General features: G+C 53.2%; 1 protein-coding gene across 2 annotated transcripts in view; it reads left to right on the top strand.

Annotated features, from left to right (window-relative positions):
• Nucleotides 1-20062, top strand: part of IGSF3 (immunoglobulin superfamily member 3) — a 100088-nt gene that overhangs the window by 75928 nt on the left and 4098 nt on the right. For both annotated transcript variants that reach the window (XM_056328730.1, XM_056328729.1), the window contains 3 exons: nt 12005-12415; nt 14198-14605; nt 19467-19904. In XM_056328730.1, the coding sequence (XP_056184705.1) occupies nt 12005-12415; nt 14198-14605; nt 19467-19904 (1257 nt within the window). The remainder of the gene's footprint in view (nt 1-12004; nt 12416-14197; nt 14606-19466; nt 19905-20062) is intronic.

Raw genomic sequence — 20062 nt, 5'->3', positions numbered from 1 at the left:
TGTAGATGGATGTGAAAGATGCTTTTTCTACAATGGGTGGCCACTGGGGTACTGACCAGACTCCTGAATGGAGGCTCAAACAAGTGTTTGCAAGGGCCACAAAGCGCCTACTGAAAAACCTGACACTTTTTGCGGCTGCCAGCATCCAGCAATGAAGTTAAACAAGGGAAGTTAATGAGCTGGAAACTTCCTTACAGAAGTGAAGTCTGGCAACTGAAGTTTGCTGCTTACTTGATCCCAGAGTGGTTTTGCTCCATAGAATAGCACTGCTTCCCTGCTTTACAGCTGCCTGCTCCATCTGGCAAATCGTTGTACTCTTGCTTGAGTGATGGAGGAGTCCAGGATGTGTGGAGAGACAGGAGGCTGTTCAGCAGCAGTTGTGACTGCGGCGCAGAGCAGTCTCCTCTGCCCTGGCTGCTCGAGGACTTGCTCCTTTCCCTTCACCGCCAGTGGGTTAAGACCTGCTCTTCTGCCTCCGAGCTGCTGCTCTTTCCTGTCAGCTTCCAGCACACTGAACAGACAAAATGAAGGGGTTCAGTGTTGCAGGACCCAGGGCTGTCCCCTTGCGTAGACCTGCGTTAGTGACCCAGCTGGAATCCTTTTTCTTTTCCAGGTAGCACAGGAGGGTTTGCTTCTTCCACTTCTTACCCCTGGTAGTCTCCTACCCCTGCACATTTGCCTTGGGGAGCTCTGTCCCCACACTTGCCAGGTCCTTTGGGTCAGCTTCCCCACTGAGACTTGCTGCCACCTCCTTTGCACATTTATTTATCCTAGGCTGGCACCCCAGGTTGCTTTTCCTCCGCACTTAGCCATCACACCCTATTCCCAACATCCCTGTGCCCCATCTTCTCCGTGTACCATCACTGTCACACAGCTGAGAGCCTGCTCTTGTCGCTGCCACTGTGGTGCATAACATACCCTCTAGCATTCAGGCACTGATTTGTAAATACAGTTTTGAGGTGGGATGTTGCCTGTGGGCACACACCCACGTGAGGATGCTCTCCCTGCCCGGCTCCCAGTGTGGTGCTTCCTGGCTGACCTTGTCAAACCAGCTATGGTTTTGCACTCACCAGTATCGGAGAGGTGCTCGGCCACATCGCTCAGCCAGTTAGATCTGGCCCAGTGCAGGTCACGCGTTGGCAGGAGGTCACATTGGTGTCAGCAGAGCCGAAGCACCCAGAGCAAATGCCATCTTGATTCCACAAAACGGTTGCCATGTCGAAATGAGCCCGTCAGCGTGAGCAGCAGGGGAAGGAGCTCATGCTGGATGCACTGCAGCGTTCCTGGCCCCACGCTGGGGATGCTGACACTGGACTTGCAGGGTCAGAGCTGTGATTCGCCTCCCCCTGCCTTTGGTTGCCCATCTGGGAGCAGTGATACTTGGCTCCTCTGCAGGTTTGCACGTGGAGTGTTTCTGCTGGAGCTGAACGTGTTGAGCTGATTGCAGTCAGTTATGTTCAGGGCTTCCCCTGGGGCTTCAGCCTGGAAAATGCACCCAAGGGTGTAACGTGAGAAGTTGGACTTTAAATGTATGAAGCATCTCGGATGCATTTCACTAGGGTGAAGGGTGTGGGAACAGATCCTTGCACCTAGAGGGACCTAACCCAGCTCAGCCTGCTCTGTGTGCCCGTTGATCTTACTGCAGGCAGTCTTGCTTTTCTGCCCCCTAACAAGACCGACCACGACAACACCAGGAGACCTGGGTTGGTTGTATTCAGAATATGCTGCTCTATTCAAATTAACTCTTCCTTTTCACAGTGACTTTTTTAGGAGCAATTTTTTCACTTCGATTTCAAGGCACTCTGCTTCTCTCTTTGATATCTCCCGAACGGTTTTCCACTCCCGTTTGCTGCATGCCTATACAGAGCCACAGTGTCAGTCTGTTTGCAGTCTGTGCACACGCAGTTTCTTTGATGTTGTCTTGAGCGTCTTCTCTCCACACACTTTAGCTTCTCATCGATTACCTGTTTGCTCTCTTTGGACTAAAATACTCTGCAGCGAACAGTACTTAGACGTTGTGCAGCTCTAAAGCTTTGTACGTCCCTCATGTCCTTGAAGACTTCAAAAGCAGAGTCAGCAGGGACAGCCCCCGGGGGAGAGGGAGCACTGGTGATGACTGGGTTTCCAGCCAGGTGTTGACGGCCGCTCTCCTTCCTTGGTCCATGCATGGAGTGCCAGCCCTTTGGCTGCCCCACTGGTCTCCAAAAGGTGAGTGGCCTTGAGGCCAGCAGGCTCAGTGCTGCAATGGCACGATTTTTCTCTTGCTGCATTCTCAGCTCTCCAGTCAGAGAGCGGTACCCAGCCTGGGTGTCCCTCCTAGCATGTCCAAGCAGCAGCTTTGGCTGTCCATCCTTGTGCCTGGGACCTGTACCATTTGTATTTGTCTTGCTTCTTTATCATGTGGGGTGTTTCTCCTGGGATGAGAAACTACGCACGCCCCATCGGTCCTTTGCACAGCCAGGCTGTGTCCTCTTTTGAGAAGAGCCGCGGTAAACAGGCCAGGCAGAGGGGTGGCCTAGCCCCAGTTACCGAAAATCCCCTGCTTCTTGCCTTCATGAGCATTGGTTCGACAGATGGTCAGGGGGTGTCTTCTGCTGGTGGGACACAGTTGGCTGGACACAATGGCTTTGCTCTTCAACATGACAGTGACCTGCGTAGCCAGGTGGTGCAGCAATGCCCACAATAAGGAAGCAACTTCAGTAAAATAAACCCAGCCACTTCCTCCCGTGGTGATTTTACCTTCTGAGATTAATTTCTCTGTGTCAGTAGAACAAACAAGGACAATTTTTAGCTGAATGCTTTTCCAGAAGTTTGGTTCATAAGAGGCTTATTATTTGGGGGTTTCTACCTGTTCTGACATTGGTTGAAGAGTAAATTGCTGGGGTCACTGAACCTGCAATCTGCTTCCTTACAGCAAAGTGGCAGGCTCTGGACACGCTGAACCTACGGCTCAGGGTCTTTTATTTTAACACGTAAACATAAAAGTTGGCTCCCAGGGCAGGGCCATCTTACTTGCTTAAACAGGGATTTGAAGCTGTTAAAAGAAAATTCCTACAGTTTTCCCTGTCCCATATAATAGCGAAACAAGGAGTGCAGGTAATGATGGATCTGTAGCCCATCCTGCAGTAATATTTCCTTGGTCCTTAAGAAGTTCAAGAAGACAATTTCTTAAGAAATGACAGATGGTTCATTTAACTTGGGTTGTTCTTCCACACAGTAGTCGAATTCGCCAGTTAATCTATGGAAGCAGCAGCATCATGAGCATTTAGGGTGCAGGTGGAGCTGATCTAGCACTTCGTTGCACAGAAGGAGATGATCCTCATCCCTGGACACATGCTGCTGGCTGCATGGTCTTGTCCCATTCCTTGTGCCAGCATCAATCCCACTGTGCGCCAGCTCAGTTTACTGAACCTGCAGAAAATTAACCCGGTGGAAGGGAGTAGTTAAAGGTGAGTGGAGTGAGCTAGCTCTTGGGTGGATTCAGTTTGGTCCTTCTCAGGGGACTTTTATCTGCACAGAGGACAGCACTGACAACCTGGGGCTGGCAGGACTGGCGTAGGCATTGTCCAGAAGACCTCATGGTCCTGCCTGAGGTCTGTCTGGAGAGCTTGCTCTCTGGACGACAAGAAAATGGCATTTCATACCATTGGCATGTATCTACACAAACCCTACCAAGGATTTATGTTAAGAAATTTGACTGTTCATGTCCAGCCTCCAGAACAGCTTAGGAGTTGGTGTGTGGTGCTGCTGTATGTGTTAGAACTTGTTCTTCAGGTACCTTTAATTACTTCTTTTTCCTAATGGACCAAGTGCTCCTTTGTTTGAAATCTTTCTGATGAGGAGTTGATTAAATATCTCAATATGTTATTTTTTTTCTTTCTTTATCCTCGGTGGCTGTAGCTTGGTACTGAATTTATCTTCCAGTGATCCTATCTCCATATTTTAATTTACAAGTGATCAGTGAGCCGTATATTGTTTCCTGACAGCATACACAACTCATGCTGGGAATCTTTTATTCCTCCCGCCCCTCCTCTTTCTCCTGCAGAACTTTCATTCATTTCAGGGTTTGGCAGGAAGGCTTCTGGTTTTAGGTTTGCGGGGCATTTTGCTTTGGGGTGTATTTGTGTCTCGCTGTCCTTCAGAGAGTTGTGCTTTCCGGTTCTTGGAGAAGGTCTGGCTTTTCCCAAGCCAGTGGCATGTTCCAGCCAGTGGTCTCTGGCTTACCACGGCTGGCCCTTGGAGGCTGCGGGCTTCCCAGCTTTCTCCATCACTGCAGCTACACGCACGGCCTTTTCCATAGATGCTCACAGATGTATGGCTTCTGGGCTTTAAAGAGACTTTCTGGGTCACATATGTATGCTTCCCCGAGGCCCTGCTTGGTGCCCTGCTAGTTCGTGAGCTGCTCTGCCGACTCCGGCGTGACATGGCTGGTAATGCCAGGCTGTCCCCTAGCTCAGCAGATGTCCTTGTCACTGCCTGCAGTCTTCACGCCACAGCATGAGGTGTGCAGCGATGGACTTGACCCGCTGCCTCTGTGTTTGGCAGGGCAGCAGTCTGACCGCGCTGCTTTTGGGGAGCGTGGGGGCACCCAGCCGCTTGTGCATGGGTTTGGCTGACGCAAGTGCGGGGCTGAAGCTGGCAGGGGTGCAGCAGAGCAGGGTCCACCGCAGGGTTTGAGCAGAAATGCCTGTTCCACTTTGCCACAGCACCCTGTGGTTGCATTTTGGGTGCGTCAGGCTGCGCTTCCCCAAGATGCAGGAGGACAGTGTGCTTTAGGGTGCATGGCCGGCCTCGGGGCTGGGCCGTTGGAACGGGTGGTGGTCAGCGTGGGCGTGCGCAGCTATTTAAGTACCCCACTCATCTTGCTGCAGCAGCAGGCTGGGAGGCTGGGGAGCGGTCTGCATCTGCTGGGCTGTGGACCTGGCGGCAACTTGCTGAACGTACTGAAACGTGAGTGACTTGGTGGGTTATTCCTGGCGTCTTTCTGTCCCTGAGAGGAGGTGGGTCACAGCCAGCTCCTAGGCTTGCTCTGGGGCTGGGGGCACCCACCAGGCTGTGCTGCAGGGAGCACTATTTGCAGCATTCATACAAGGGACAGTAAATTCCAGGAGAGAAGTGTCATGTAGCTGATTTTTAGCAAACGTGAGCAGTACTTGCGGGCAGGCTCAAGCCTCTCAGACCCCAGGGGAGTGCGAGTAGCATTTGGGTGGCACCTGGGGTGATGTGAAGGGGCATGGCCTGGGTGGGTGAAGGCATGCCTGCTCCTTCCCGCTCTGCCCAGGGGCTCTGGGAAGGGCCATCGCAGCATCTTTCCAGGGGAGTCTGGCCGGCCAGGGAGAACAAAGTCGGATTAACAGCCTGATGGCAAGCAGACGGTACTGACCCTGCAAGGGGGGAGGGGGAAAAAAGGTGACCTGCATCCATCGAGACTGGCAGTCATTCAGTTTGGTGGCTTGTCCAGGCACCTGTCTTCTCTATACCAGAAAGGAGGCACCTGCAGAAGTGAGGATTTAGCTTTACAAAATGAGTAGGCTAGAGGTTGCAGGAAGACGTGCGAAGATGGGAGAGCTCCAGCTGTGGATCCTTATTGCTGCTGCAGACAGACGTATATTCTGCGTTTGTTTGCATGTCCAACCCAGAGCAGCCCACGTGCAACCGGGACCTGAGCAGTTTGGGGACCACAGAAACTTTCGGCACTGCTCTGAAACCAGCACTGCTGAAGGTCAAGGTGGCAGGTTGGTGTTCAGAGTCGAAGCCTCAGCTCTTTTTGTCTGCCCGCTTGGGAGGGGGCAGCAGCTGAGCCCTCCTCAGGAAAGGGTTAACATTGTCTCTCCTTCCCATGGAGCTGCTCTCGCAGTAATTCAATCATGTCAGCCTGTTTGCAGGCAATAATTCATTGTTATAGGAACACTACAGTAAAGTGACAAGTTAATAATGGCAGTAATAATGACAGGCAAAGTCTAATGCTATTTCCCTTTCTTCTGCTCCTGTTGCACCAGCAGCCTCCCATGTTGGCTAATGCAATTTGCAACCTCGCTAATCCAGTTTCAGGAGGAATTGTGTTCTGTTAAAAGAGAATAGCAGGAGTTGGGAGCTGTGCTGCCATTTCCGTGCTATCTCTGGGGTGGCTGCCCCAGCACTGGAAGTCTTTGTCTTTACTGTGCTGTGATTTCTGTGCCACACTTAAGCTTAATGAGCGAGGTCTTCCTAGCAGCATCTCGTTTTCTTCTCTTCTGCAAATGCCTTTCCGCTGATGCCTCTTCTCTGGAAAGGCTCACTCATCTTTCCCTTTTGAATATTGGTTTTCTTTCAGTTAACTTGGTAAACATGAGTCACCCACCCCTTGCCTTGCTGAGTCCAAAGGCTGGCATGTGCTTGCCTGACTCCGGTTGCCCCAGTTCCCCGCAGTCAATGCAGGTGTCCTTGCAACGTGTGTGGAGGTGGAGGAGGCTCTTCAGCCTTCAGGAAGGGAGAAAGGCTGGCAGGGGGCTGAGGGTTAGTGCACGTCTGAGCCTGTGGCAGGGCAGTGAACCTGCGCAGGGGTCTCTTGAATCCCAGGCAAACATCCTCTGGGAGGAATTTGGGCACTGAGTGGGTTTCGGGCCCCAGTCAGGGAAGTAATGAGGCACCTTTGGGTGGTGACTGCAGGCCGAGAGGTCGGCTGAGTTTGTGCCAAAAGCCTGGTCAGTGCCCTTCAGGATTGTAGGCTGAGGGTGCTGGGGAGAGATGGTTTCCTCGCAAGAAGAACTGGCCCGGGGCCGTGTTCCTGGAAATGAGTCTCCCAGTCAGCCTGCTAAGTCGTGTCTGGTGTTAAACTGGGACTGGGTTCAGGCTGGGTTGGCCTCTTTCTGCTCCTTTCCCCGCCCCCCCCCCCCCCCCCCCCCCCCCCAGCACTGTGAAATCCCAATGGAGGCTTTTAAAAGTAGGACATTCCCCAGGAGAACTTTTTGCAACGCTTCATCAGTTCTCTCCAGGCAAGAGCGTCTTCTGGAGGAGCTCTCCCCAGAGGGCAGCAGCCTCCAAAGTGGGACACCACCTCCCTGCTATGGTGACAGGGCTCCCAGGGGACTCTCCGGGCTGCTGGTGGCTGGCCAGAGCCATGGGCTCCTGCAGAGCCGGCTCGTTCCCCAGCCAGCAGCCCTCTCCTCCTTCCCTGCAGGGCAGCTTGCTGGGGTTTTGTATGGGGCTTGTTGTTTTGTTTTTTGGGGGAGGGCAGTGGGTATCTTCGACTGCAGTTAAACATTGCCATTCCCAGGACTTGGTAATAGCAGCTCCCAGGTGGGAAGTAAACTCCTGCTGTTGTTCTTGCTGCCTACACGGGAAGATGATGTAAGGAATCTGAGACAGAGCATCTTTCCATCGCAGCATTTTTAGATACAGATTGCGAAGTGCCTGTAACCTCTGCCTGATGATTAGGAAACAGAAGGGAGGGAGCCAAGTGGCTTCACCATGGCAGCGAGTCAGCAGAAAAGCTGTGAATCACGTCACTGCCTCGGTCCTCCTGCTCTGATGACTGCTTTCCCTTCCCCCAAATATTTGTATAAACGTGCTTACCACATGCCCAGCTTGAGGAGACTGATTGCCTGCTTGATGGTGTGTGGAAAACTCCTGCCATATACATCAGCCTGTAGAGCTCCTAGCCGTGCCGTAGCCTGCCGTGGCTGTAAGGTGTGTCTGACCTGGCCGCCCCCCCAGCCCAGAGGAGCAAGTTTTGAGGACCAGAGACTGCCACAGGTATCCTGAGACAATGCCTGTTCCCGCAAAGGAGTGGGGACGTTTTCCTCAGCTGGGGAATTAGTGCAGAGGGACCTTGATGCAGGAGGACAGTCCGTGATGTGGGGTGTCCAGTATGTGTGTGGGCTTGCTGTGGACACCTGCCACCTGTGCCAGCCTCTCCACCCTAACAGGGCACCTAAAGACCCCCATGTCCTGGCCAGGCTCCAGCATGAGTCTCACCCATCTAACACCCTCCAGCAGAGACATCAGGATGCCCTCAGTGGTGCAGGAGAGCGTGTCTGTGCCATCGGAGAGCTGACGTCTTCTGTCCCGGCACTGCTTGCCCGAGCATCGCTGCAGAGTTCAGCGCCTGCACATGTTTTTCACACAGGTTGCTTGGCTTCACGGGGGCTGGGGGACCAGGCTGGCTTAAAAGAAATGGGAGGGTTGTAACCGTGACTTGTTGCCAGTGTAAATTGAAAGCCTTAATAGCATATGTAAAGCCAATTACAGCACCTCAAGGTATGATACCCTCTTTACTGGCACCCTCCAGGGAGCCAGGAGACACTGTGGCAACAGGATTATGGTTTGCAGATGATATGCACGATAACTTCACCTAGACATATGCACCTGTTCCCCTCACTAAGCAGATGTTCGTGAGGCTGTTAAGAGAACATCACCCCCTTGACAGCGCAGCAGAAAATGCCGTGTAGCTCTGCCTGTTCACATCACTGCGTCCACCACCTCTGCTGCTTGACAGCCCTGCCCTGGCACACTGGAAGCCCAGCCCCTGGGGCAGACGGGATCAACTCAGCGTTGGAAGGCTGAGCCCTTTGCTGGCTCTCTGCCCAGGCAAATCCCCAAGCCAGGAAAGGGAGTTTCCCCTGTGTCAGGAGGGTGAGGTTTGGCTGGCTCGGTGCCTGGGCTGTCAGTCTTCTTGCAATCTCACTCATGCACCAGCAGCATTTCCATGTCGTGGCAGGCATCTTTAAACATGACCTGGCAAGCTGCATGGGGCATAGAGAGACCCACTTTGTGCTGGAGTAGGCTCACCACCAGGAGGGAAGGAGATGGACTCCCAGGGGTTGTATTGCAGTGTTACCATCACCCTGGACCACTAGCTTCAGGATATTTCCCTCCCCACCCCACCCCCTTTTTTTTTTTTTAAATCATTTTTTCCAAATGTAAAATGAGTCTTTTGGATTAGTTTTCATATCTGATGGTCATCCCTGTGGGAGAGCAGGAGTGCAAAGCTGCCCCCCAAAGCTTCCCGTGCCTTAACCAGACTGTGGGCAGAGATCTCTCCTCTGCCTGAGCAAGCAAACCCCCCTGCAGCCCGAAGGTGAAGCTGCCCCAGGGTGACCTGTGTGCCACAGTGTTTCCAACTCAGCAGTTTTCAGCCTGTGGTCTGCAAAAGCCGTGAATTATTTCCATAGGATCTGCAAAAGGTAATGAAGAGGTAGGTGTGCATTTACTACACAGGAGCCAGCGCACCTGGATGGGGAAGCATTTGGTGTTCAGAGATTGGAAAAAACTGAGAATGTCCTCTTTTAATTCTGTGGGAGGGAAACAAAACCTGCGCTTGCATCTTCCGTGGTGTGCCTCTGTTAGGAAAATAAGTCGTGTTAGTTGAGAAGTGCATTGGCAGGGGTGTCATTACCTATCACTGATACCTCTAATCTAGACGAAACTTAGCGCACCGTGTTACAAACCTGCACAAGTGCAAGCCTAGCAAAGGGAAGACCTGTAATTCCCTGCCGGGCCCTGCTGCTCCGGCTGGTAGCAGTGGTAGAAACGATCATCTCATCAAGATTTGGGGGACTGTGCACGCGTGGGCAAACTCCTGAACTGCAGTGGCTGCCAGGGAGGGCTTGGAGGGCTGGGGTGCGTGCGTGGAATTTAAGATCTCGGTTTTGCCACTTAATCAGATTTCTTCCTCGTCACCCTCACAAAAGACGATGTCTTCCCAAGTGTTGAACAGAAGCGGGGAGAGCTGCACAGAGGCCACCTGAGAGCCCTGGATGACCTCAGGGGTCCGTGCTCTTCGTACATAGTGAGAATTGCCACGATTATGGTCTGGGAACAATCCCTGGCTGCTTCAGTAAAATACATCTGTCATGTACGAGGTGCAGGTCTGTTGTTTCAAACACCAGGCTTAAAATTACTCCATGCTTGTCCTCCTTTTCATCTTCTGGAGGTGCCACGATGTGGGAAGAGCGCTGGGAGGAACGCTTGCATCTCAGCAGCTCTGCTCTGTGTGTACCCTGGCTTTGTCTCTGTGTGTGTGTTGATACTGAGCAACCCCACCACACGCAGCCTGTGTATATACTGCATTTTAATAGATATAGGGCTACTGACTTAACATACACAGTTGCTATAGTAACAGAGGTTTCCTTAGTAACGGTTGCAGAAAATAATCTAGTACCAATTAAAAATAAACTGTTTGGAAAGGGGGCTGGGGGAGAAAGGAAGCTGCTGAGAATCACCTTCCCCTTTATTGGTTCATCTCCCAGGGACTTGGAAGATTGATTAATGCTTGAAATAACCTTTCTCAACCGACGGTGAGCCAAAAAGGTGGGATGAGTGTGAGTGCGGTGGATAAGGCTGCTACCCTTGAGCGAAACAAAGGGGAAGGAGTGTCTTTGGGGTATGGCAGAAATACAACAGGGTGATGCTAAATCTCTCCATTAGGTTCAAGTCCCCAGGGAGGAAAAACAGGGGACTGCTTTCCTCCTTCCCTCCCTCCACTGTCTTCCTTCGATACCAGTAACACAGCCCTTGAGTCTTTATTAGCATACTGATTAAAACCACAGGCAATCCAGGCTCCAGGATGCCTATCTCGGATGCTGTGTTAGAGCAGAAAGCGTTGCTGTGGTGGGGGTCCCTCCCTCCCATTTGAAGTTGTTTGCCTGTGCCCGTCCTCTCCCTTGGTGCCATCGCTCATCGCCTGTGCTTGCGCCGACAGGCATCTGAGTCGCGGGCACCCAGGGGAAGCTGGAAGTGAAGCAGCGTGATGCGAAGCGAGGAGCCCGTGCCTCTGCGAGAGAGGGGAAACGATGTTGTTTCCCTGCAAACACAGGATGCGTGGGATGGGTTTCCAGGGTGCGGATGGGCACAGCTCCCCTGGCAGCCTTCAGTGGCTCATGCCTGCAGTGTCACACTTCTGCTGTGCCGTTTGTGCCCAGGGCGCTCACCAGGTTTCGTGAAGAGATTTACCAGTTGTCAGCAGAATCCTTTCACCTGGCAGCGAGACGGCACGGCCCTGTCAGAGGGGAGCTGCCGTGGGGGGAGAGGCGAAGGAGGGGAGCTGGTGGCAGAGCTGCTGGGAGCAGCGGTGTGTCCAGCTGGGAGCTGCTCCTCTCCTTGGGGCTGTAGCCGGCAGGGCCGCAGGGCACGCCAAGCGCAAGTGTCACAGGAGGGCGCTTGGTGTCCTCCCCTGCAGACAGCCATGCCCTGCGTCGTGGCTTGGCGTACACGCAGCAGGGGCTTGATCTCCTGCACCTGCAGGGAGACAGGAATCAGAAACCTCTCTCCGTGCAGTGACAAGAGCGAATGACACCGCTGTGTCATCCCTGCCACTGTGTGACCGCTTAGCTACCTGCGTGGGAACCGCAGCTGTGCTTGGGAAGCCGAGGGAGGTGACGTGCCTGTGGCTTGTCCCAGGCTGTTCCATCCATGGTGGACCTGGAGCCAGATCTCCCGGCTGCTGGAGCAGAGCTTGCTCCCGACTGATCCCTTCCAGTCTGGCGCTTTCTTCTTTTCCAGTTGTGCCATTTGCTCACGTAGCTGTTGTGTCTGTGGGTTACGTGTCATCGAGACTGCTGGCATGTGACAGCAGTAGAATCTCGTGTAATTCAGTCTTCCTGGAAATGGTTTTCTCTGGAACTGGTCAGCAGCTGATTGCCCCGAGGTGCAAGCAGTATGATTTCACTGTGAAAAAACCCACTGAGTTTGGGTGTAGTCTTCATGCTAGGTTTGGTGCCTTAGATCACGGTGGATTAGGAAAGGACAACTTTGAAAGGGCAAAGTTTGAAAAAACAGCCTCTTGCTGAGGGACACGGTGGGAGGATCCAGAAGTAGAGCAGGCCTTGAAAAGAGGGAGAAGATTTTGTAGGAGAACTTCTAAATGCCTTTATCCTAAAGGTCAGTGCAAGTGAGATCCAGGCAAGAGCAGCTATGCCTGCAGCTGGGGGAGGACCCTCTGGTCCTCCCCAAAACCAGATGAGTTCCTTTCTTTTCTGTGTTAATGACCCACCCCTCCTCATCCTTCTTGGTTCCTCCGTTGCAGTGACCAAGCTACAGGTGAGCAAGTCGAAGCGGAGCATCACTCTGGTGGAGAACCGGCCCATCCCCCTCAACTGCTCAGTGAAATCCCAGACCAGCCCCGACTCGCACTTTGCTGTGCTGTGGTACGTCCACAAGCCCTCTGACGCCGACGGCAAGCTCATCCTGAAGACCACCCACAGCTCAGCCTTCGAGTACGGCACCTACGCGGAGGAGGAGGGGTTGCGGGGCCGGCTGCAGTTCGAGCGCTCGGCGTCGGGGGGTCTCTTCAGCCTGACGGTCCAGCGGGCAGAGGTCCGAGACAGCGGCAGCTACTACTGCCACGTGGAGGAGTGGCTGCTCAGCCCCAACCATGCCTGGTACAAGCTGGCGGAGGAGGTGTCGGGGCGGACGGAGGTCACCGTCAAGCAGCCAGGTACCGCGTGCCGTGCCAGCGAGGTCCTCTTGGCATTGGCTCTTGTGCATGGCTCATGAGCTCGCTGAGCTTTTCTGGGGCAACGGGGAGCCTCTGGTCTCCTTTCCACTACAGATTTGTCACCCCCCTCCTTGCATCTTTGTGCCTGCACATCCCTGCACAGAGGGACATTTTCCCCCTTTGATGTGACCCTCCTGCATTTAGGCTGCACTGGTGTGCCTTTCAGTATTCCCACAGGAAGGTTGTCCATCCCCCACAACCTAGAGGGCCGCTGTATCCAGCCAGGTTTCTTTATCTTCAAGAGCATCACGTAGCAATAGTGTCGACTAGCGACCTACTGAGAGAGAGCGGGTGTGTGCCTGCCTGGGAAAGCATTTGCATGTTTTGCACAGTTTTAATTTTACTCTGTGCCTGTATCCTGGCAGGCGTAGGGAGCCTTGTCTCTTTTCTCTCTGCCGCTGTGCACACGAGATGTGAGTAAGGAGTGTAATGAGATGGGGAGCTGGCTGCCAGGAAAGGAGAAATGTGCTCTGCTGGTGGTTTCCGTGGCAGCAGACATCACTGGTAAAGGTGGGCTGATGGAGGAGCTAAAGATGGCCCCCACAAGCTGGGGACGGAGCCCTCATTTTGTACACAGTGGGGAGGCCCGGAGGCAAGCACCATCTCAGAGAGCAGCCTGGACCCCATGTGTGCTGCTGAGGCAGAGCATCAGTACTTTACAAGGAAGCCTGCCATGTCCCCGCTTGCTCCGGGTGCTTGTTTCTGGAAGATAGAAATCCTTCAGGCAGGAGGGATGCGCCTGGATAGCAGGGCCGGACTAGGATGCCTAATGCCTGGTCTCTGTCTCTGGATTTGGCTGCTTAGACACAAGCTCTGTGGGTGGGGGTACCAGAGGGATACTGAGTACGGTCCCAGTGCGGCATTGCTTGGTCGGGCAGGAGGCACAGCAGGCCACAGCGTGCCACTGGCTGCTGGTCCCAGCTCCTTGGTTTAGTCTGCAAAGTCCCAAGATGGCTGTGGGGCAGTCAGGGAGCAGGGAGCTGTGATCTGCCCCCTTCCTTGCATCGCCCACCTTGCTCTGGGAAGTACGGTGCCTATTGCTTGCTGCAGCGGCCGTGCCAGGGAAGTCCAGACTGTGCCCCTGAAAAGTCATGAAGGAATCAGGAACGCACGACACGTCATTTCACATAAAAGAGCTGATTGCAGTCACCCACCCACCCCCACCCCGAGTATCAATGAAATCGTGGAGCAAAAACCAGGGACATTCCCAAGGCAGCAAAATACTGTGTGTGACTTTGCCCTCATGCCACTTCTCGTTTTGCAGTGGTGCTTCCCTGTATTCAGCTGTCCGTTCTCCGCCTTGCTTTTTCCCCTTTTCCCGCAACAGGAGGGCTTACTGGCCAGGGGGTGTGTGACTGGGCTACTGCCCTGTCCCAGGAAGAAGTTGAGGAAAGGTTGAGGTGTCACCTCCCTTAATAAGGTGTCTGTGCACTTAGGACACCCCCCCCCCCAGATCCTACTGGGAGATAGTGGGTTGCCAGTTCCCTGTGCTGAACAGGGCATTGTTGGTGGCTAGCCTGAAATTTTCAGAAGCTCCTAAAAAACACAAGTCCCGTTTTTCTTTCCTCCTCTCTCCCCCAGTCCCTCGGGGGTTTTTTCCTCCCTTTCCTCATTTCTTTCATCCCACCCCGGGATTGTGGCCACGTGAGAAGGGCTTGTGGAGGGAGAAAGGACCATTGCAACCCTCCATCACCTTGCATTTCTAACGGCCTTTTCTCATAGATAACCGCCTGCAGGTGAACCAGACCCACAAGAACATCACAGTGCTGGAGAACCAGTGGGTGACCTTGGAGTGCCTGGTCAGCAGCCGGACCAGCCCCTCGTCCCAGCTCTCGGTGGAGTGGTACGTCTGGCGGCCAGGTCATCCGGAGAAGGAGGTGGTGGCCCGGCTGAGCCGGCAGAGCACCCTGCGCTACGGGGACCTGGTGATGCTGGGTGACCTGCGGAGCCGGCTGCACCTGGAGAGCCCGTCCCCAGGTCTCTACCTCCTCTCCATCCAAAACGCCACTGTGCGGGACAGCGGGGCCTACAACTGCCGCGTGGAGGAGTGGCTCCTCGATCCCAGCGACCGCTGGTACAAGCGGGCAGAGGACCTTTCCGGACTCATCACCCTCACCGTCAAGCAGCCAGGTGAGGAGGATCTCGTGCCAACAGCTTTGAGCAGCACTCTGCCCTCTTGGACCAAACACACGGTCACCATCTGTCTGTCATTGACAGCGAGTCCAGGCAGAGGGCAGGACCGCTGTGCTGCAGACCCTGCTGATGCTTTCTCGCGTATCTTCTTGGGTGCGCCCTTGCTTTTCTGGAAGGAGCACAGAGCAAGTCCTGCAAACACAGCTAGATGGGCTTGGGCTTTGGGGGTTTGTCACCACTGCGTCTGCAAATGTATTTTTTCACAGCACTTTCAGCAGATTCAATAGGATGGGCTTCTGATTTTACTCACAATTCCATTGAGAATGAGATGGGAGAAGCTCCCTGTGCGCCCCACGTGTGTGCCCCAGGGGCAAGGTCCTTGCATAAAAAGAGGGTGGCAGAGGAGGTCGAGACCCTTGCCTGGTGTCCAGAAAGTTTTTCATGCTTCTGCTCCTTGTTGTGCAGGTGAAGAAGCAGATGCAGAACATGCAGCTCTGAGGGTTCATCTTCAGTTGGGATGGGGGCTCAGGCTTCTTGCTGGGGCAGGAGTTGGCTGTGAGGAGCCTGCCTCTGTATGGACAAGGGGTACTTCTGGGCTTCCTGGCCACCCTCTTGCCAGTGATACCGATTCAGGTGGATCCTGCTGCCTAACACCACTGTTTTGGCTGTTCCCAGACACAGGGAGGCAGATATTGGGGATCCAGGTGCTTCTCATTCTTTCCAGGATCTAGTGGGGAAAAAAGTGCTACAGAAGTTCAAACCAGGGAGGAAACTCCAATTTTGGAGAGTTGTGAAGAAAACAGAACAGAACATTTCAGTTGGAAGGGGCCTGCAATGATCACCTAGTCCAGCTGCCTGACCACTTCAGGGTGACCAGAAGCTAAAGCACATTACTAATGGCATTGACCAAAACTCTGACAGGCTTGGGGCATTGAGTGCCTCTCTAGGAAGCCTGTTCCAGTGTTTGACCACCCTCTCGGTAGAGAAAGGCTTCCTAATGCTCAGCCTCAATCTCCCCAGCACAGCTTTGAACCATTCTCTTTGAACCCATCCTGTTGCTGGATCCCAGGGAGAAGAGATCAGCATCTCCCTCTCCACATCCCCTCCTGGGGAAGCTGTAGAGTGGTGAGGTTGCCCCCTCAGCCTCCTATTCTCCAAAATGCACAAACCCCATGTCCTTAGCTGCACCTCGTAGGACATTCCTTCCAGCCCTTTCACCAGCTTTGTTGCCCTCCTCTGGATGCATTCAAGGACCTTCTGACATTGTGGTGCCCAGAACTGCACACAGCGCTCGAGTGAGGTGCACCAACGCCGAGTACAGTGGGACAGTCACCCCTTTTGACCGGCTGGTTACGCTGTGTTTGCTGCACCCCAGGATGCAGTTTGCCCCCGGGGCTGCCGGGGCATTGCTGACTCGTACTGAGCCCATTTTATACTTGTGCCTGGTGTTACTCCATCCTAGGTGTGGTATCTAGCATTTGGACTCGTGAAATTTCATCCCATTAATCAAAACCCAGTGCCCAGTCTATCTAGATCCCTCTGCGAGGCCTCTTCTCCCTCAAGAAAGTCAGTAGTACCTCCCAGTTTGTTACCATCAGCAAACTTGCTAATGGTGTGTTCAACTCCTGCGTCCAGATCTTTGATAAATATATGGAACAGAACTGGCCCTGGAATCGAACGCTGAGGGACACCGCTGGTGACCGGTTGCCAGCCAGCTGTAGCCTGGCTGAGGGACACTGCTGATGACTGGTGGCCAGCCAGCTGTAGCCCCATTCACTTACAACCCTTTGAGCCCTGCCCTTCAGCCATTCTTCACCCAGCACACCGTGAACCTGCTCATCCCACAGTGGGAAGGATACTGTGAGGGACAGTAGCAAAAGCCTTACTAAAATCCAGAAAAACTATATCCAGCACCTCCCCTTCACCTACTGGGTGAGTGACCTTATCATAGGACGATATTTAATTTAATATCCTAATTTGTTAAACAGGGCTTTCCCTTTGTGAACACATGTTGACAGCGCCGGATCATTGCATTGGTCTTAAAATGCCTTTCAGTAGTACCCTCCATAATCTCCATATAGTACCCTCCAGTATAATCTCCATCATTTTTCCAGGAGCTGAGGTTAGGCTAACAGGACTGTAGTTTCCTGGATCTTCCCTCCAGCCCTTCCTGTAAACGGGAACAACACTGACTAGCCTCCAGTCAGCAGGGACCTCCCCTGACTCCCAAAGCCTTTGGATGATGATCTAGAGGGATCCTGCCATAACATCCCCTAGCTCCTTCAGTATTCTGGGATGAATCCCGTCAGGCCCCATGGATTTGAGAACTTTCAGCTGATACAGCTGGTCCCTTACAATCTCAGTGTCCACAAATGGAAAGTCGCTGTTCCCACACCCGTGATCTCCGACTCGGGGAACGGGGCAACCCAAGGTCTATCAGTATTATTAAAGACCGATGCTAAAAAAGCATTGAATGCCTCTGCTTTTTCTTCATCCCTAATAGTCAGGTGACGCTCTTCAACAAGGATCATAGTCCAGTGCTTTTTTCAGACCTCTTCTTGCTATTAACATACTTTAAAAAGCCTTTCTTGTTAGCTGACACAACACTGGCCAGTTTCAGCTCTAGCTGAGCTTTGACCTTCCGTGTCTTTTCTCTGCGTGTACAAACCACAGCTTTGTAACCTTCCTGCAAAGCCTGAGATCATGCAATTTCTTTTTTCCTCATGAGCTCCATGAGGAGCTCCCTGTTCAGCCAAGCTGCATTTCTGCCCCGCTTGCCAGACGTACAATGCAGTGGAATTGCTGCTCCTGTGCTTCTAAAAGGTGGTTCTTAATGACTGACCAGCACTTGAGGACTTTTAAGCCGTCAAAAGCAGATTCCCATGGTACTCTGCTTTATTCTTATATTATTTATATTTGTTATTTTTAACAACAGATAAGCTGCAAGGACAATTTACCTTGGAAAATACGGATTCCCTAGTTTTTGAGGTATATGTCTTCAAGATTAAATGCCTGTCTTAAGGGCTGTAAGTCAAATAACAGTTACGGTCCTTATTTGCTGGGTTTTTTCCAGCATGTAAAGCAGCCACTCTGCAAGCCCTGCTGTGGTGCTTTATGCATGCCCGTTCCAGCAAAGGGTAAGAGTCTGGAAAGGTTTTAGTCATCATTCCTGGCGGAGGAGATTGGTCCTGCAAAGGAGGAGCTGTCTCCGGGGACAGCACAGCCCCTATCCGCCAGGTCCTTGCTTGGGAAGGCTTGAGCAGAGACCCTCCCCGGGCAATCCCTGTTCTCCGCGTGCCTGCACGGTTGGGAGTGGCAGCTCTTCATGCAGGCTGAGAATTGCCAGCCCTGATGGAGGGGGGAATGGACAGCAGGGAAATCCCTGAGGCTCATTTTGATTTACAGAGGGATGTGGAGTGGGAAGAAGCGAGTGCACTAATTCAAGATATTTTTTTTTTCTAAAAGTGCTTTTTTGTTTGTTTTTCTTTCGCAGCAGCCAGTACTTCACAAAATGACTAAACTTGCTTGTGACTCATGCCTCATTAGTGAGGATCTCCTCATGTTTCAAGACTATAATCGTGAGCAAAGGGGGGAAAAAAACTCTCGGCACCTTCAGACAGCAGTTCTCCTCTTTCTGCTTGACCTGCTGAGGTGGGGAAGGCTTTGTGTTGGTTTTGACAAGCCATTTCCTTCCCTTCCTCTTTTTTACCTCAGTAGTCTCCAAAATACCAGTATTTACCACCTTCCTGTTTCTGCTGAGGAGTCTTCCCAGGGAAGATGTGAGCTGAAAACACTCATCTTGCCTACAGCCTGAAGAGCTCCGGTTTTAACGGAGAAACTCCTTATGGAACCATTTTAAAAGTGTCGGGCAGGTGCTGTAATGAGAAGCCCCGTGGGGCACAGCAGCCCCGCGGCTGATGGGAGCTGGGGGACAGCAGCCCCATCCAGCAGCACCACCCGGGCTCTGGGCAGGGGAGGGCTTGCCCAGCCGTCTTCACTGGAGGAGAAGGCACCTCTCTCTGGTGAGCTGTCGGCTTACCCCTCCCGCTCAGCTCCCGTGTCGGAAAGGGCTTTTTAATCTTTAAATGAAAGCTTAGATCTGGACTGATTGCGATCCCTGGAGTATGTGTTCCCTGGCAAGATGACTAAACCAAATGTTAATTGCTCTTGAAGTCAGCCTTTAATCAACTCATCTTGAGTTCTGGCCACTGTATCTCAGTTAGATAAAAACATCTCTTTAGCCTTGCACCAAGCGCTAGAGAAAAAAACATGAGAGAGGGAGACTTCTGGAAGCATCCTTGCTGTGTCTGTGCTGAGGACATCTCCATGGAGGAACCTCTTACCTAAACAACTTCCTGAATCGCTGGAAAAAATCCTCTTCTCTTCTGTCATACTGATTTTCAAGTCCTTTGAGCACTCTCAAAAAATTAGCATGGAGTGCAATGCTCTTTGCACCAGTAGCTGGGGAGCAGCACTACATTGCTCCTCAGCACACACACCAAACCTCAGTGTTTCCTGACGTGTTCTTGTAGCGTGTCTGGATGAGTCGCAGCAGCTTTCTCCTCTTGCACACACGCCCATTAGTTGGTGTGAAGGTCTGCGTGGGCAGGGTGGTACAGCGCGGCGCTTGCAGCCCGCTCCCGTTTGACCCTGCGCCAGGCGGGGTGCGGTGCGGTGAGGATGCTGCACCTGTGGGCTTGACCACAGAGGTGCCTGTGGGACTCAGCAGGCTGCATCAAGCCTTTGGGTTTTGCTTGGATTGCACCCAGCACCGGAGTCACGACAGTTTGTGCCAGGGCAGGGTGGCTTTGACAATAGCATTTTGCTCAGCGCTCACCTCTCCCTGTTGTTATCTCAGATCCCACCTTGCAGGTGGACACAGCCACTGCCAACCTCACGGTGCAGGAGAAGGAATCCTTCCCACTGGACTGCAGCATCCTGTCCCGCTCCAGCCCGGAGTCCTATTTTGCAGTGACATGGTACAACCTGCGGGCCAAAGAGGCAGGCGGCCACGTGGAGGAGGGCACAGCGGAGGAGGAGGAGGAGGAGAGGGAAGCGGTGCTGAGTGTGGGCCCCGATGCCATCTTCAGCCCCGAGGCCGGTCGCTGGGAGGGCCGTCTGCGCTTCCAGAGACTCTCGGCCGTGCTGTTTCGGCTGACAGTGCTGCAGGCTGGCGGTGCCGACACGGGGAACTACTCATGCCGTGTGGAAGAGTGGCTGGCGGACCCCAACGGCGTGTGGTACCGGCTGGCAGAGGAGGAGTCGGGGATGGTCGCCGTTCACGTGCAGGATGCAGGTGAGAAGAGGCAACGACCCTCTTGCGGACATGACCCCGACATCCCCCGCATCTTTGGTTCAACCAAGATAAAAAGGTCAGGGAGCGAATGGGACTGGGTCTTGCCTGCACCTGGGCAAGTCTGTGGTGCTGGTGCTTTTCCAGTTGGCTTAATGGCT

The sequence above is a fragment of the Falco biarmicus genome, chromosome 2 (assembly GCF_023638135.1).
Source record: "Falco biarmicus isolate bFalBia1 chromosome 2, bFalBia1.pri, whole genome shotgun sequence".
Lineage (NCBI taxonomy): Eukaryota > Metazoa > Chordata > Aves > Falconiformes > Falconidae > Falco > Falco biarmicus.
This window is presented reverse-complemented; position numbering and strand designations above follow the sequence as displayed.